Source organism: Agaricus bisporus (assembly GCF_000300575.1).
Source record: "Agaricus bisporus var. bisporus H97 unplaced genomic scaffold AGABI2scaffold_4, whole genome shotgun sequence".
Classification (NCBI taxonomy): Eukaryota; Fungi; Basidiomycota; class Agaricomycetes; order Agaricales; family Agaricaceae; genus Agaricus; species Agaricus bisporus.
In genome coordinates, this window is record NW_006267367.1 from 1,592,972 (window position 1) to 1,607,851 (window position 14,880).

A 14,880-nucleotide genomic window follows, 5' to 3' on the forward strand; every position below is an offset into this window, starting at 1 on the left:
ACGTACTTATGGAATATGATATGATGGTTCTCTTGTGCATCAACTAAAGCATCAATTCGACTTCGAAGTCCTGGTTCATACCATGCATTCCCAACATATTTCATATGATCCATAAGAGAAGAAAATCCCTGGTTGAGACTGTTGCGCTGATAATAAGCACCTCCAACGGCTGCGCCTGCTAATAACGTTCCGCCGAAAGTAAGAGCGGCAGAACCCCAGCTGCCCCAGGATGATGTCGCTGCAGATGTATTGGAAGACGTAGACCGCGTGTCAGCAACTTTTTTTGCACCTAAACCAGCGAAGATAGCTGAACCAATAGTGGTCGCGGTGCTGGCATATTCGGTAGCCTTGGTGACGCCATTCTTCACGACTGTGGGATTGATACCCAAGAACTACGAAGTCATTTAGAAGACAAAGAATGTTTGCCACATAAGAAATCGTACTGGCGTATCAAAGGTAACACACGCAATGATATTGGGCCACAGAGGGCAGTCTTTGTCAGGCAGTGTCTTCACAAACTCAAGTACCGAATCTGCAGCGAGAAAGCCACCCATACTGCAAGGATGTTATGGTTCTTGAGCCACCGTACTAGAGATGACCACATATGCATACCTGTGCCCACAGAGCACGATTTTAGCACTCCCAGCCCCACGTCCAAGCCTGTTCTCGCGCTCAACAGTCAAGGTTGTGAGCCAGTCAGCAAAGCGAATGACAGCCTCGTTCTATTCACTGAGTCGTCGGAAATGCGTAAGTGCAGAGGAGATATGTATTTACCAGTTCTCCTTTAGTCTGAAATTTGAAAGACAATCGTTAAGTTGTGATAAAACACCTGCTCGAAGACATACCTCATAGGCGGGAAAAAGAATACTCTCGACTTGGACGTTTTTTATTGTTTCGGAAAGAATGTGTTGCAGTCGCTTTGGAAATTCCCCGAAAGTTTCATCAGTTCCTTTAAATCCATGTATGAAAATGACAAGGACAAGGCCCTGATCGACTTCCTTTGACTTCGAATCCTCGGTCTCACCCAGTCGTGTGTTCATTGTTATGGTAGATCACGATATCATACCGAAGATGATGTAGATGGTCAGGAATTGAACCAAGTATCAACATTTCCACGGTCACTGGTCACAAGAGGTAAAGATAACATGGGTAGTAAGTAGCAAGAAAATAACAACGAACAAGGGAATCAACTTGAGTAGATCACAATTGCTCGATGTTCAAGTTAGAATAGGATCCTGGATGTCAATTTCTGACTCAAAGTCGGATGTAGCGGAAGAATCGTAGGGGTCGGAGGTGACTTGACCCCCTGTTTTCTTCAGGTCTGCCTTTAATCGCTCTAGAATAAAAAAAATAACATCTAGTGCGATAAAGCCAAAACTGTTTGCTCCATCTTCGTTGATATGTTTCTGACTCAACTCCCAGGCTCGCCAAGCTCGGATTAAACCTTCCACTAGTTCTTCAAAACCATGATACTCCTTCTGCGTCAACAACTCATTTTTGACCTCCTTCACGAGGTTTATCGTATGAAGTCTCATTCTGTAGATTCTATCGCTCCTCCATCTCTTCTGTGAGCATTTGGCGAGAATTGTGCCCGCAACCACCTCAGCTTCAAGAAGCTTAGCCCCGGGCGTATTGGAGAGTGTATGAGTGAAGCGGATGTAGTTGAGTTCTTCCAGGTATCTGGAATAGGTGTCCTCGAGCGTCTGATCGACTTCAGTTGTTGGCAAAACCAGGTCTCCGATATAAAATTCCACCCGGTCGGACAACACCTGGGAAATGGGGTCTCGGAAAAGTTCGAAATTCTTGGAAACTGGTTTCATAGGTTCTGGCTCAGTGAGAGAGATATTCCGGTAGAGTTCACCGAGTGCGCGCGTCGACCTGTAGTAGTCCGTCTCTCGCGGAGACACGACCTCGGCGGCGTGCCAATCTGGTTTGCACCGGATCAGCGTGTGTGGTAGCTTTTCCTTATTGAGGTCCACTGGAATCCCGTTCTTGGGATAGTCGACGGCCTGAATGTTTGCCAGGGTTAGCCGAGCGGATCTGATAAAGGACGAAATTCTTACCTGCGAACAAAGTTCTGCCAGGCGGATACAGTCTTTATCATTCATACCAAGCTGAGGCGGGAATCAATTCACTGAACTCGCAAAATCTTATATCCACAATACCTTGGACTGATCTGATGTAGGTAGTAGATGTGAGCTGCTAGTAGACTTAGTCAGAGTTTGCCTTACCTGCGATCATTAGCAGTCGATCCGACAAGAGGCCCTGGTAGATGTTAAGTTTTGGGTTAGGCCCGGATACTGAGAAGCGCACCAGAACATCTGAATTAATGTATTCCACTACGAAGTCGCATATATCGTCGACAGTGCACTCGGTTGTGATCGCTTTAGTACCCACGGACTCATATTCCATTGGTAGCTCGTAAGTCATAGGGAGCAGAGGCTCGTATTGTATGACCTGAAAGAGATCTCTATACTTCTCTCAGCAATGGAATACAAAGATAAATGAACTCTGATCCTACCCGTCGACATCACCACCACCCAGACAAGATGCCAAGGAACGGTTTCCTAATTTTGGTCGTCAGTGGCAAGAATAGTATTCACAGTGTTACGCCTTCACCTTGAGATGACATGACGAGAGCATTCTTTATATGAGAAAACAAGCAGAGCTTTCCCTGAGGGGGCTTGCCGATAGCTCGAACGCGTTGCACTAGTCACAACTCTGGTTTCAACCGTCGCCCTGTAAGAGTTTAAATTGCGTACCGTCTCCTATGTGGGCTACCGGACTACGAGTAACCAAGCAGTGACCTTCTAACCATTCTGCTTTCCCGTCGGGGGATTCCTGGACGCAGGCTAAGCACAAATTTCGTGAGTGGTAAGATGGACGCCCGGTATTCCAAAAATTTACCGTAAATGAATCCTGGAGGTAAACAGTAAACATTTTCGAACCCAGCACTGACATACGCGGGCCCTTCGTCCGCAATGCCAACAAGAAGATGGCTGTCAGGAACCAATATCCTGGCACTATGTTTGATATCCCTCATGACATCCATCATCGCAACCTCTCGTACTTGTTTCAGGAAAGGCGTGTCCACGTTAAGTTTGTCAGGATCTTTGCTGTTAATTTCTAAGCCCAGGCCTTGCAGCTGCTTAACCAGGTAAGAGAATCTAAATGACCGTCCAAGACCATGTTCGGATATAACGGATAAGAATCGATCGATACTATCATGTATCGTCCGAGCTTTGGCGACTTCCTTGTCCTGGAGTGTTAGGAAGGCATCCACGTTGACGCCAAGATCTTCAAGGAGCATCACTAGTGGTCTGTGTTTCAAAAAGGGAGTCAAGAATGAGCATGAGGGAAGCTTGTTTCTTCCAGTAATTAGCGTCTCACCTGTTAAGGTAGCATCTGTTTGGGTGCGCGAAAGCCTGGGCGATCTCAATTGGTGCTACATCATCGTTGACAACGAGGAATTTGCGCATCGAATTTCGCAGGCGCATGTGTTTACCTGCTCCTGTCTTATCGAGTTGCTCATCAACCGCCACCACACCTTTGTACCCAAGGAATCGAATCTGGTACTGCGCGATATTTGAGTCGCGTATTCTGTTTTGATTGTATTTAAATGAAATAGACGTACTGCTGACGGCTGAATAGAATTTTCACCATGATCCCTGCGATTGGAGCATAGTTCTGCCCAAATTTTATCGCCTAACGATTTAGATATAGATCCAACACCATCTGTGAACAAGTATGGGTTGGGCTTCCCATCTTCGAATTTAGGAGGTTTGATATCCTCGATTTCTTCCCATTCGTCTCTCTTGATTGAGACAGAGGCCTCTGTCGCAGTAAAGGCTTGTGCCAAGCGCGCCGCATATTTAGAAGGCTGCTTCATGAGATCTGTACCCTTGAAATTCCCAATCTGTTCACGGATCTTCATTGAGTCAACTCGGCCATACTTTGGATCATGATGTTCGAAAGGACACATGAACCAGACAGCATGTTCTCGCAACGCAGAAGAAGAATATGCGAGAAATTCGAACTGTCTTCCGGCGATAGTAAACCCATCCTTGAGAATTGTTCCAACACGTTCGCGAACGAAGGAAGCTCCATCGACTTCTCGATTCCATCTATATTGAAGTCTATCTTCATCACGGAAGTCAACGCGAATGAAAAATTCCTCGTAACCGGAATATTGACGGATGATACGGTTGGATTGAGTCGCATAGGGACCTTCCATAAGCATTCGGGTCGGCGTAAAGGTGACATGCCGGCAGCGGAAAATGTCAAGTGTTGCCTTCGGTGGGATATATCTCCTCTTGACCTGCTCGAAGCAATCCGTTGGACTCACTCGCGGGCCCCTGTCCTGTAAGACTTCACCATATTTACGTAAGAAATGGTCCACGTATGCATGATCTCGCTGAGGGTGTTCTTGGCAAAGTTTGCGAACACGCGGAAGGAGGGATTCAAGTTCTGATGTGTTAAGGCGGCCATTGTGCAATAAACTCTCTAAATGGAAGCCCACAGGCCAGGGGAACCTCAGTATTTCCTGCCTCAATTGGTAGAGTCTCTTCCGCAAGAAAAAGCCACGACTAGAAGCATCGATTTGAGGTACTCTGGGAAGGTCACAACGAATGAGAATCTGTTTAGAGTCTGGGATGTTGCAGATCTTGCACATATCCACGAATTTCTGGAGTACATCCTCATCCGTTCCGTTATTTAAAAGGATACGAAGATGAGAAGCGAATGCCGCTACAACGCGGTGACCGTCGTCGAGTGCACCAATGCGGTGCTTATACTTCTGCTCGTCTTTGGCAGGATTCCCCGTCTGTGAGCGAAAGGACTCAAAAGACTCAAGTATAGGAGGAGTAAGGGTGTCAAAACAGATGTCTGGAGCAGAATTTTTATATGAGTGCACTGCCATCGGAGAGGACAAATATACTAACAAGGCTTTCCATCATATCCGATTGCGATTTTCTGTATAGCAGAGAAATTGGTACCAATGGTATAGCCTATTGTTCCGTTGACTGAGTTTGTAATCTGAGGAAGAGATCATTGGTGACTATGCTACTAAACGGTACGCGAGGACGAGCTAGGCTGACCTCTATTTGCATGAGTTTATGGTCATATTTGAAGTCTAGCCATCCCGAATTATCCCCAAGAAGATCCCGTTTGTATTCTATAGAGAACGAACGAGGCTGGAGCGGTTCAGTCGGAACCGTAGGGTAACGTTCACGATAGAAAACACCAAACTGGACAGAGTCCACACGGAAACGATGTGTCAGTTTCGCGAGTGTCTCTTGGTGCTTCTCTTCTTTGTCCGGATCCACAAAGGGCATCTTTGCCAATTTCTCGATAGTAGCCTTTGACAACTGCGAATGTGATTTGTAGAATTTGAGCTTCCTTTTCCTATGATTGTCGGGATCTTCAATACGGATATTGAATTCATCTGTATATCGTAGAAATTTAACACCAAGTTCATGTGACGGAAGTGTCAAAAACCCAGTCCCGCCGTTGCGATATTCGGTGACGGTGCTTTTAGAAAGGTCAAGGTCAAAATTCTCTTTCCTGTTTCCAAATTCGCCTGAGTGAAGAACTTCAGCGATCGCACGAACAACGTCCCAACGACCAGCTCTGTGGGGAATGCGAGCGATTCCAATCTCCATGAAGAAGCTGCAGTTGGGACGGAGATGCTAGTGCGATGAACGATAAGAAGAAACTGCGGAAAGAAAGTGGCGTTCTACCTGTACATCACGGGACTAATACCGAACCTTCTAATAAGCGCCCAAGTTGCGTAAATTCAATTAAATGTAATAGGTGCGTATAGTGTACAAGTCCAATACGAAAAGAGAGAAACTCAGACTTGACTTTGAGTCATGCCTTGGCTTTGATACGGAGCTTGTGTAAGTAGAGGTGGATATGATTGACTATCCATTTGCATCCCAGAAATTTCAAACTTGGGTTGAGTAGTAGTTGGAGAGCTTGACTGGGATACAGGGGAGACAACAGCTGTAGTATGTGGATGTACTGCCTCGGAGCATGACGCTGGCGACCTCATAACCGCATCAGGTCGGCGTAAGGATTGGGACGAGCCTGAGTTAGGAGTCGACGCCCTTCTGTGCGACCGGCGACGAAATCCTTGGTACCAAGACTGCCGTACCATGGGCGTTCCAAAACCGTTAGGGTTAGCCAACGAACTCGGATGGGACGGGGAATTGAGGTGTACGACATGGCTATAGCTCAGTGCATCTGGATCCGATACTGCGGAAATTGGCGACGTTTGAGAAGTGGTCGACGAACGCCGTTTAGTATAAATTTTCAGACAGTCGTCGACTAATGAGAGGGAGGGAGAAGAATCAACAGTCATACTCTCTCCATAATCCCCTGTGCTTTTAGCATTATCAATTTCTTCAGCGATATTTTCTTCTTCGGAGGCATTCTGCGTGAGTTGATAAAACACAGACTCTTGAGAAGAGGATGCTTCGCCCGATATGTCTTCGCAAGAGGAAGCTGAACGAGCTGAATTGGCGACACTGATAGCCTCTTCGACTAATCGACCAAAAGGGGGAGAATCAGGGATGTATACATCGTAGCAGCTCGGTGAGTTTGGTCGTGACTGTAAAGAGGAAAACGTGGGTGTCAAGACTCGAAAGGCGCGTCTTGACGAGGGAGTGAGAGGACCATTAACAGATCCAGGTGACTTGTAGGAGAGCTCCGGTGATGGATCGGGGCTCACTGGAAGGCTCGCTGGCTCTACTTGAGCAGGAGTACTTGGGATTTGGTGAGGGGTGGAAGCAGGTGGTGATGGAAGGGACGAAGGTATGTAGTCTGAGGGAGTAGCTATTTCAGATAGTTAGCCCTTCCGTGGAATTGAAAGAAAAATCTATCATACGTTCATAAGGAGTTCCTTGACTGGATACTTGCTTTTGTGGGCAAGGGATGGAGAGCAATTGGGGGAGACTGGAGATATCAAGTGAATCCCAGTAGTCATCCTCGACAAGTTTATGGGTTGGGACTTCCCGGAGGCGCTCTGGCCGGGCGTTTGGAATATGTTCGACATAGACGTGTCTTTGTAGTTCTACTTTGCTATCAAAGCTATGGCGGCAAAAGGCCCACCAGCAGCGGTGGTAATGCAGAGAACTGCTGTGTGACTGTGGCTGGGATGTGTCTGGGGACATGTGCATGAGGGAAGATGGGGGTATGACGGCATTTCTCCAGATAAGGGTACAGCTGATGGTATAATTATTGCATGTCCCTTTCTTTCTAACAATGGACTCGGGCTTCAACGAAAAGGCTGTCCTCTCATATCTCGGTCTGCCAGCCGACTACGAGCCGTCTCCAAAGACCTCCACGATCCAATTCCTGAGAAAGCACCTACCACAGCTGCCGCCCGACGTGCTCTGTAAATTTAGCTACATCACGACCCCGAAAGTGAGGACAACTCTCATACCCATTCGCAACAGACGCTTGAGATATGTGAACACGCATCCTACCGAGCTGGGCTTTACCTCTGCTCGCAACAGATGGCCTGAGCTATGGGAGGGAAGGGAAAGGACGGGAGAAGGAGGAAAAGAAGAGAAGGATTGGGTCCAAACGCAGTTCCTCGAGGGTCAAACGACGCATGTTGGAAAACTAGGGCATCTTCTGGGGGATTACGAGGAGGAACGAGAGGCTGAACGTATGAGGATGATCCGTAGGGAGCTTGCTGAAACTACCATAGAGGAGGAAGAGGAGGAAGAAAGTGAAACTGAGGAAGAAGAGGATGCGGGTGTGGAAGTTGAAGAAAGCGAAGAAGAGAAACGGAGGTACTTTGAACTGCTGGTAAGGGAACGGTTTATCTATGGGTTGCTGGCGGTGAGTAGTGCAACTGAAGCGATACAGAGATATTGAGTATATGCAGGGGATTGACTACGACAAAGTAGACTACGACGAGGGTCTGGATGTTGACGATGACCGAGAAACACAGGACCGCTGGTTTGACGAGGACGAATAAGCGCCCGCGCCAGCCATTGTGATGCGTGACGCGTGATCGCAAACAGTGTGACAAACATGTGCTGACGTTTTTGGTCTCTCCAAGCGACAAGCCCAAGACCTGATAGCCCACCCTAAATGAACTCTGCCCGCCGTCCCTCTTTCTCTCCCCAGCCATCTTCCGCCCCCGAGCCGCACAACCAGAAAGCGAAACGTTCTCGTGATGCCTCTGCCGCCGATCCGGATGCTCCTAAGCAGAAAAAGAAAAAGTCGGTTGTCGATCCTTCTAGTCCAGACAGAAAAAAGAAAAAAAAGGATAAAGGAAAGGCCAAAGATATTGTCGAGGAACCCGTCGTTCTCCCTGATCCCCAGATGCCTCTCGATGAATTGGATGCCAATGCCCAGGCATCGGCAGCTGCTCTGTTATCTGCCATTATGGCCGCGGCTGCTGCCTCCCCGGATATGTTAAATCCTGGCCAAGTTGAGCCACAGTATCCTTTATCGCCCCAGCAGAGTGACCAGGCTCCGCTCATGGCTATCTCACCCCCGTATTCCCTCAGCCTTCAATCTCCTGACCCTTCATCATTCCTCAACTTGGGCATTCCTTTATCAGATATACCTTTTAGTTCCAACGAGGATGTGCTACGTACGTTGCAGGATCTTGACATTTCGAAAATCGCAGACGTTCTTAAAACACTGGGGGATGCCGCTGCCGCCGCCAACCTACCATCCTTACCGCCTTGTGCCCCAGAACCTGCCTTTTACCCTGCGGCTACGACTTCCCTGCAACAACCACCTATGGTTGGCTTCCCACCCTTTCCAAATCCCCCTCATCCGATCCATTCCCGGAGACAGTCTGGCATCAATTACAATAATGCGGCTCCACTCGCCCCGGAACAACATATCAATCCTGAACATGCAGAACTATTATGCACAAGATGGTTAAATGCTGCAAAATTGGCAGAACTTGCGCAAAACGAAGGTTGCTCCGTAACGTCACCACTTCGACCATCTTGTATGACCTTTTGACATCTAGGTCTCGTTTACAAGAAAGGAAAATTTTCCGCAATAGAAGAGCGATGTCTACATGGAGCAATCGAGAATTATAAAAATGTGAGTATGTCCCTATAATTTGATTCTTTGTTAATCATGCATATCAGGAATTTGGTCTTTCGGATCAGGAAATACAAGATATAATTTTTCCTAGTCGATCAGAAAGTAGAGAAAAGTCATTACCGTTTTGGCAGAAGATTAGTATGTGCACCATCTAGCTTTCAAGGTCGCCCCACTTATCCGTTTTTAGCTTCCGCCATACCATTACGCCCGATCGTAGCTGTGTACCATCATATTCGTCGAACCTACCATCCCCTTAAACAGCAAGGTAAATGGTCAGAAGAGGAAGATACCAGACTTCGGCAGTGAGTTACTCTCTCTTTTGTATATCTGAGCTTCGTTTCAATCATCATCAAGGGCCGTAACAAATTTTGGTCAGCAATGGGAAAAAGTCAGCGATTTAGTTGGCAGGATGTCTTCCGATTGTCGAGACAGGTACCGAAATCATATCCAAAACCGTGAACTTCGCGTCGCTGGTGAATTTTCGTGCAGATCGCACTCAACAGCGGTATCTGATTAGTTTCCAGGGCCCTGGACGAAGGAGGAAGAAGAACAGCTAACAAAAATCGTTACCGATATGACTATCAAACAGGGGAAAGATATTGATAATGATGTCTTTTGGGGCAAGGTCAGTCATCTCATGGGAGGCAGGAGAGGTCGCCAACAATGTCGTATCAAATGGTCTGCTTGGGTTACACCTTTGCTTGAATACACCACTCATGGGGGTTATAGGACTGATGCTTTGAGCAAGACGGTCAAGAATGAGGGTCTGAAACCACGTTGGAACCAACAAGACGCCTTCATTCTCGTACACAAGTTATTAACATACCCAACTTTTGCTATCAAGTTGCTGATGTCTTCCCTGACAGAGTTGACTCCCTGGGCGTCCGAGATGATACCGAAATAGACTGGAAAACCCTTTCCGATCCGGACTGGAATCTTTGGAGTGCGCATACTCTGCAACGCCGTTGGCTCACTTTGAAGCGTAGTATCAAAGGTTACGAGAATATGTCGCACGCAGGTATGGCAAATGTGTTCGATAGAATCGAGATACTCAACATATCGCAGAGATTATGGACATCCTCAGAGTTAAGAAAGCACACTTCCCTCCTGCCCCAATCCAGGTTGCGAAAAAACGCAAAGAACGGAAGGTGATGAGTGCCGCAGCCATACCAGATGCTGATCCGAATAGCACCGATACCACAAGGGCGGGGTCAGAGAATACCGCTGGTGCCGATGTATCTCGTACAAGCCCGGCGACTATTGTTGCTTCTGGCTCAAGCTCCGATAGCGAATAAGGGAACGCAACTTACGTGTACTGTCCTGTTCCAGGATCTCATCATGTATGATATACCTCACAATGGCATTTTCAGTAACTCAGAAGCCCCTCTTGTTGCGTATGAGTGTTAGCTTCACTCTGACACTCTACTGCCTTTGACCCTTTCAATCTTCAAGGCCTCATGTTAGGGCCTTCGGTGGTAACATCAAATAACGTGTCGTAGATGAACGTCTAAACTAGCAACTTCCGATTCGTGCAGAAGCCGTTCACAACTGGTGCCATCTGTAGATACCATAGAATGCGAGCTGACATGACGGTAACTACCTATCGTGTAGTGCATAACCAGTTACACTATTCGAATTTTGTTCTCGGGGATTCATGACCTTCTTCTCCACACGTGACAGGTCGTAATGAATTGGATGGGTGAACATGCGCACACAGGATGCTTGAAGCATGTCGCGTAAAAGTTACCTTATTAACAAAAGGTATTGCTTGCAAACCCACACTTGAACTATCATGCCCTCGAAGCCCCCGCTTCCTATTCGACCATCTCGAACGAAGTGGCCAGTTCGCGATCCCATGAATATGGCTATGCTCGCCATTTTGGTTGCTGGTTTTGCAACACTGACATTTATCGTAACGTCGTTCTTGGCCGGTTCACCTGGATCCTTACTTCGTACCTTCTACAATGACGCAGAACTTCATCAGTTTGGTCTCCCTCCCAATGCACAAGAGATTCTGGATCGTTGCGCTGGGTTGAAATCTATACCTGTCGTCTCCCAGAACTTTCACGACAGAGAATCCTCAGAAAGATACGAGTATGGAAATAATGCAACGCTCATTCGGGATGCTACTATTTTCACTGGGAAAGATAATGGAAAAGAGATCATACGAGGAGATATTTTACTTGACCGAGGCGTCATCAAAGGCGTTGGGTGGATACCCGCAAGAGAGATAGACAGAGCAGAAAACTTGACAGTCGTTGAAGCTCATGGTGCTTGGATCACACCTGGGCTCGGTGTGTGGATATGCCCTTCTGAGAAGCCAAACCCCCGGTGTCTAATATTGCATTTGTATTACAGTTGACTTGCACTCACACCTGGGCGTGCTGAGCGCGCCGTTGATGAGTGGTGCATTCGATGCTGAATCAAAAAAAGGACCTATTCTGCCTTGGTTGAGGAGTATCGACGCGCTCAACACTCACGATGATGGGCTTAAACTAGCAGTCGCTGGTGGTGTAACATCAGCGCAGATTCTGCCTGGGAGCTCGAATTCGATAGGTTCGTAAACATTCGCGCATTCTAAAAGATATATTCAAATTATTTTCAAGGAGGTCAAGCATTTGTGGTGAAAGTTCGAAAGACATTGGATCATTCTCCATCTTCTATGGTTGTCGAGCCACCATACGGCTTGAACGGAACGGAACCGGACCCGCGAAATCCAAGATGGAGACATATGAAGTAAGCACATGGTTGTGCAATCCAGATACGAGGTGTTCTGAATACATATCATTCCAGACAGGCTTGCGGTGAGAGTCTAAAGGCATATGGAAACAGGATGGACAGTGTATGGGCTCTGCGATCTGCGTACGAGCAGGCGCGAAAGGTCAAGACTATGCAGGATGACTATTGTTTGAAGGCCGAGTCTGGATCATGGTATGAGCTTCGTGATTCTTTTCCAGAGAGTCTGCAGTGGGAGATGTTAGTTGATGTCTTGAGAGGCCGAGTCAAGGTATGATATACTGAAGGTGTGAGCTCGGAAAAAAAACTTCATTAATGTGACTAGATTTCAAACCATTGTTATGAAGCAGTCGACCTGGATGCTATTGTCAGAGTAAGTTTTCTGTTGATGCTTTCTGAGTGTGTCCAGTTTATATTTGTGATAGCTCACCAACGAATTCAAATTTCCGGTCGCGTCTTTCCATCATGCTTCTGACGCTTATCTTGTCCCCGAAGTCTTGAAGCGAACGTAGGTACCCGAGTTTACATTCCGATTATTACTTGCTCACGAACAGATATCGTATAGGTACGGGGGGACACCCGCGATAGCACTTTTTGCAACGAATCATCGGTACTCGCGCGAATCATATCGAGGGTCTGAATTTGCCAGCAGAATCCTAGCCGACCAAGACATTCCCGTGGTTATGAAGGTATCATCCTAGACACTTTGGCATGCAAAAGCCGGCTTCTGAACGTTTTTTTCCACAGACAGACCATCCGGTCATTAACGCGAGGTATCTTCTCCATGAGGCCCAGCAGGCTTACTATTTCGGCCTTCCAGAACATCTCGCACTTGCTTCAGTGACGTCAACTCCGGCAATTGCAGCGGGTCTAGGACATCGTATTGGTGTTTTGGAAAAGGGTGCTGATGCAGACGTTGTAATATGGGATTCTCATCCATTACAGCTGGGTGCAACGCCAAAAAGAGTGTGGATTGATGGTCTACTGCAAATTCCCATCCCTGAAGAACAAGGTGGCCATGTAGAAGTAGGCAAGGGCAAGGAAGGTGAAGAATGGAATAAGGCTCCCCGTACCCCAAATTGGGAGGAGGAAAGGAGGAAGACCGTTCTTTGGGATGGATTGCCGCCTTTGCGAGGAGCAGAACGGTCGGACGAGATTCTATTCAAGAACGTGAAGACACTCTGGAGGCGAGAGGAGGACGGTGAAATTACTAATATTCTACAAGATACCGGCGGTAGCGCTGATGTTGTAGTGAAGAATGGGAAGATTGCCTGCCTTGATCAGTCCTGCCTAACTACAGACGAGGGAACAGTGGTGGATCTTAAAGGAGGTTCCATCTCACCTGGAATGATGACTTTCGGTTCACTACTTGGAACGGAGGAGATCGCATCTGAAATGTCGACGGGAAACGGAGAAGAGTATGACGCAATGATCAAAGATGTTCCGGTCATCGTGAATGATATTGGCGCAGTTGGGAGAACTATGGATGCCCTGATGTTCAGAACTAGAAATGCGCTGTACGTTGCCGTTTCCGTGCCAAATATGTTTGTCCTAACCACTGTCTAGAACCGCATATCGTTCGGGGGTCACCTTGGCCACGTCATTGTTAGCCAGACCCTTCCCCCTAGGCATATACAGCGATAACATGATCGCGGGTTTATCTGCGACCTTCCGTACTGGAGCAACTCATGCCATGGAAAGAGGAGCAGTCGTACAGAGTGTAACGGCGCTTCATATCATCATGGGTAGGTCAAATCCGATATTCCCCGTGAAGCGACCCAGTGTCAGCAGTCAGATTGCGACCCTACGCAGACTGCTCTATGGGTGGGAATCAGACGACAAAGAAACTGGCTCCTGGTTCAAGAAAGCCGCAGAGGTAAGCTTAATTCAGACATCTGGATTATGTCTCAAGCATTCGCACAGGGGGTCATTCCTCTGGTCATCGATGTCCATAGTGCAGACATTATGGCATCCCTTTTGATTATGAAAGCCGAGGTCGAATATAAAATTGGATCAACGATGAGGATGGTGTTCAGCGGAGCTACTGAGGCGCATTTGATGGCAACAGAGATCAGTGAGTCTCAATCAAGCAGAACCTGACACACTTTCTAATAACCATTATGATACGCAGGTGTTGCTGGCGTAGGTGTTATTCTGCGCCCTGTCAGACCATTCCCGACTGTCTGGGATCAGCGACGAATGTTAGTATCCATGAGAGGTCATGAATTTGCGTCCCAGTTACTGACAGCTATGTTCAGTTTGCCAGGCCCTCCACTCACGAATGACACTGCGTTGGTCAAGTTACTTGAGAGTGGCGTCATTGTAGGCATAGGAGTGAGGGATGCATGGGAGGCGAGAAACACGAGATTTGATATACAATGGGTGAGTTATCGAGTGTCACACGAGTCCACATAGTCATGACGAGTGGCGCAGGCCGTATTGGAATCCGGTGGACGTATTAGTGAAAGGCAGGCCTATGCGTTGGTAACCACAGATCTAGAGAGACTGCTTGGAGTAAAAGGAGTAGACGACGATTCAGGAGATTTGGTTGCATATGAAGGCGGCAGTGTTTTTGATTTCTCGAGTAAGGTTACCGCCGTCATCTCTCCAAGTCGCGGAGTAGTTGAGATTTTATAGTCTCTCCGGATTCGTAACATATTTTGAGTCTTATACCGATGCCTTGTATGCGTTTCATAGGAACTAGACAACACCTAGTAATGCGGCACTACTTTTGATTCCTCTCCCCCGCGCTGCGGCTAAACTTATTGCCAGACAACTCAGTAAGAAGCCGGTGAATCTGTTGTAAAAATCAGTCTAGCTCACGTCCATTGTTTCTGGATCTCACCGGAAGAAAGCAATACGAGAGATTGATCTTTCCTCGTGAGGTGTCCTTGATGAGGCGAATATGGACCGCAAAACAGCTGGGGTTACTGGTATGCCACCCGAAGAGTCTGAATTGGTTAACTGAAGACCCCTTTGGGTCGGACGAGCCGTATGGCTAGAATCTGTTGTGGAGGATGCGGAGGAAGGCATTGTGGGAGATCGCGTGGCTGGCGTGATTAC

The 14,880-nt window shown here is 47.4% G+C and overlaps 6 protein-coding genes across 6 annotated transcripts; 4 read left to right on the forward strand and 2 right to left on the reverse strand.

Annotated features, from left to right (window-relative positions):
* Nucleotides 1-1,086: 1,086 nt before the first annotated feature.
* Nucleotides 1,087-5,673, reverse strand: AGABI2DRAFT_220313 (RNA-dependent RNA polymerase). The gene is made up of 13 exons (XM_006460277.1): nucleotides 5,097-5,673; nucleotides 4,941-5,034; nucleotides 3,635-4,884; nucleotides 3,391-3,575; nucleotides 2,908-3,320; nucleotides 2,763-2,852; nucleotides 2,620-2,709; nucleotides 2,522-2,567; nucleotides 2,314-2,470; nucleotides 2,232-2,265; nucleotides 2,166-2,176; nucleotides 2,064-2,114; nucleotides 1,087-2,009 (listed from the first exon to the last, which is right to left on the reverse strand). Exons 1-13 carry the CDS (start codon nucleotides 5,658-5,660, stop codon nucleotides 1,218-1,220), a joined length of 3,777 nt encoding a protein of 1,258 aa, XP_006460340.1. The 5' UTR covers nucleotides 5,661-5,673; the 3' UTR covers nucleotides 1,087-1,217.
* Nucleotides 5,674-5,886: 213 nt separating this feature from the next.
* On the reverse strand, nucleotides 5,887-6,516 carry AGABI2DRAFT_192080 (hypothetical protein; the record flags this gene model as incomplete). The annotated part of the gene is made up of 1 exon (XM_006460278.1): nucleotides 5,887-6,516. A coding segment is annotated over exon 1 (474 nt), but the record flags the coding sequence as incomplete, so codon positions are not given.
* Nucleotides 6,517-7,257: 741 nt separating this feature from the next.
* AGABI2DRAFT_192081 (hypothetical protein) lies at nucleotides 7,258-8,010 on the forward strand. The gene is made up of 2 exons (XM_006460279.1): nucleotides 7,258-7,848; nucleotides 7,895-8,010. Exons 1-2 carry the CDS (start codon nucleotides 7,264-7,266, stop codon nucleotides 7,985-7,987), a joined length of 678 nt encoding a protein of 225 aa, XP_006460342.1. The 5' UTR covers nucleotides 7,258-7,263; the 3' UTR covers nucleotides 7,988-8,010.
* Nucleotides 8,011-8,075: 65 nt separating this feature from the next.
* On the forward strand, nucleotides 8,076-8,641 carry AGABI2DRAFT_135573 (hypothetical protein; the record flags this gene model as incomplete). Its single annotated transcript, XM_006460280.1, has 1 exon — nucleotides 8,076-8,641. A coding segment is annotated over exon 1 (331 nt), but the record flags the coding sequence as incomplete, so codon positions are not given.
* A 122-nt stretch (nucleotides 8,642-8,763) lies between these two features.
* AGABI2DRAFT_68386 (hypothetical protein) lies at nucleotides 8,764-10,376 on the forward strand (the record flags this gene model as incomplete). The annotated part of the gene is made up of 9 exons (XM_006460281.1): nucleotides 8,764-8,947; nucleotides 9,002-9,078; nucleotides 9,126-9,219; nucleotides 9,269-9,383; nucleotides 9,436-9,554; nucleotides 9,606-9,759; nucleotides 9,811-9,894; nucleotides 9,948-10,099; nucleotides 10,147-10,376. The coding sequence occupies 9 exons, from the start codon at nucleotides 8,764-8,766 to the stop codon at nucleotides 10,374-10,376; spliced, it is 1,209 nt and encodes a 402-aa protein (XP_006460344.1).
* A 507-nt stretch (nucleotides 10,377-10,883) lies between these two features.
* On the forward strand, nucleotides 10,884-14,872 carry AGABI2DRAFT_203340 (hypothetical protein). Its single transcript, XM_006460282.1, has 14 exons — nucleotides 10,884-11,375; nucleotides 11,440-11,637; nucleotides 11,688-11,817; nucleotides 11,875-12,088; nucleotides 12,143-12,190; nucleotides 12,243-12,325; nucleotides 12,383-12,506; nucleotides 12,565-13,334; nucleotides 13,384-13,693; nucleotides 13,741-13,891; nucleotides 13,949-14,018; nucleotides 14,076-14,199; nucleotides 14,251-14,614; nucleotides 14,663-14,872. Exons 1-13 carry the CDS (start codon nucleotides 10,937-10,939, stop codon nucleotides 14,452-14,454), a joined length of 2,865 nt encoding a protein of 954 aa, XP_006460345.1. The 5' UTR covers nucleotides 10,884-10,936; the 3' UTR covers nucleotides 14,455-14,614; nucleotides 14,663-14,872.
* The last annotated feature ends 8 nt before the right edge of the window (nucleotides 14,873-14,880 follow it).

Coding starts and splice junctions, on each gene's coding strand:
- AGABI2DRAFT_220313 (XM_006460277.1), bottom strand. CDS start 5,660: ATGGAGATTGGAATCGCTCGCATTCCCCACAGAGCTGGTCGTTGGGAC. Junction 2,853..2,907: donor ACCTCCAGGATTCATTTACG/GTAAATTTTTGG, acceptor ATTTGTGCTTAG/CCTGCGTCCAGGAATCCCCC. Junction 2,710..2,762: donor GGTAGCCCACATAGGAGACG/GTACGCAATTTA, acceptor AGTTGTGACTAG/TGCAACGCGTTCGAGCTATC.
- AGABI2DRAFT_192081 (XM_006460279.1), top strand. CDS start 7,264: ATGGACTCGGGCTTCAACGAAAAGGCTGTCCTCTCATATCTCGGTCTG. Junction 7,849..7,894: donor TTATCTATGGGTTGCTGGCG/GTGAGTAGTGCA, acceptor GAGTATATGCAG/GGGATTGACTACGACAAAGT.
- AGABI2DRAFT_203340 (XM_006460282.1), top strand. CDS start 10,937: ATGAATATGGCTATGCTCGCCATTTTGGTTGCTGGTTTTGCAACACTG. Junction 11,818..11,874: donor CCAAGATGGAGACATATGAA/GTAAGCACATGG, acceptor ATATCATTCCAG/ACAGGCTTGCGGTGAGAGTC. Junction 13,335..13,383: donor TTCAGAACTAGAAATGCGCT/GTACGTTGCCGT, acceptor ACCACTGTCTAG/AACCGCATATCGTTCGGGGG.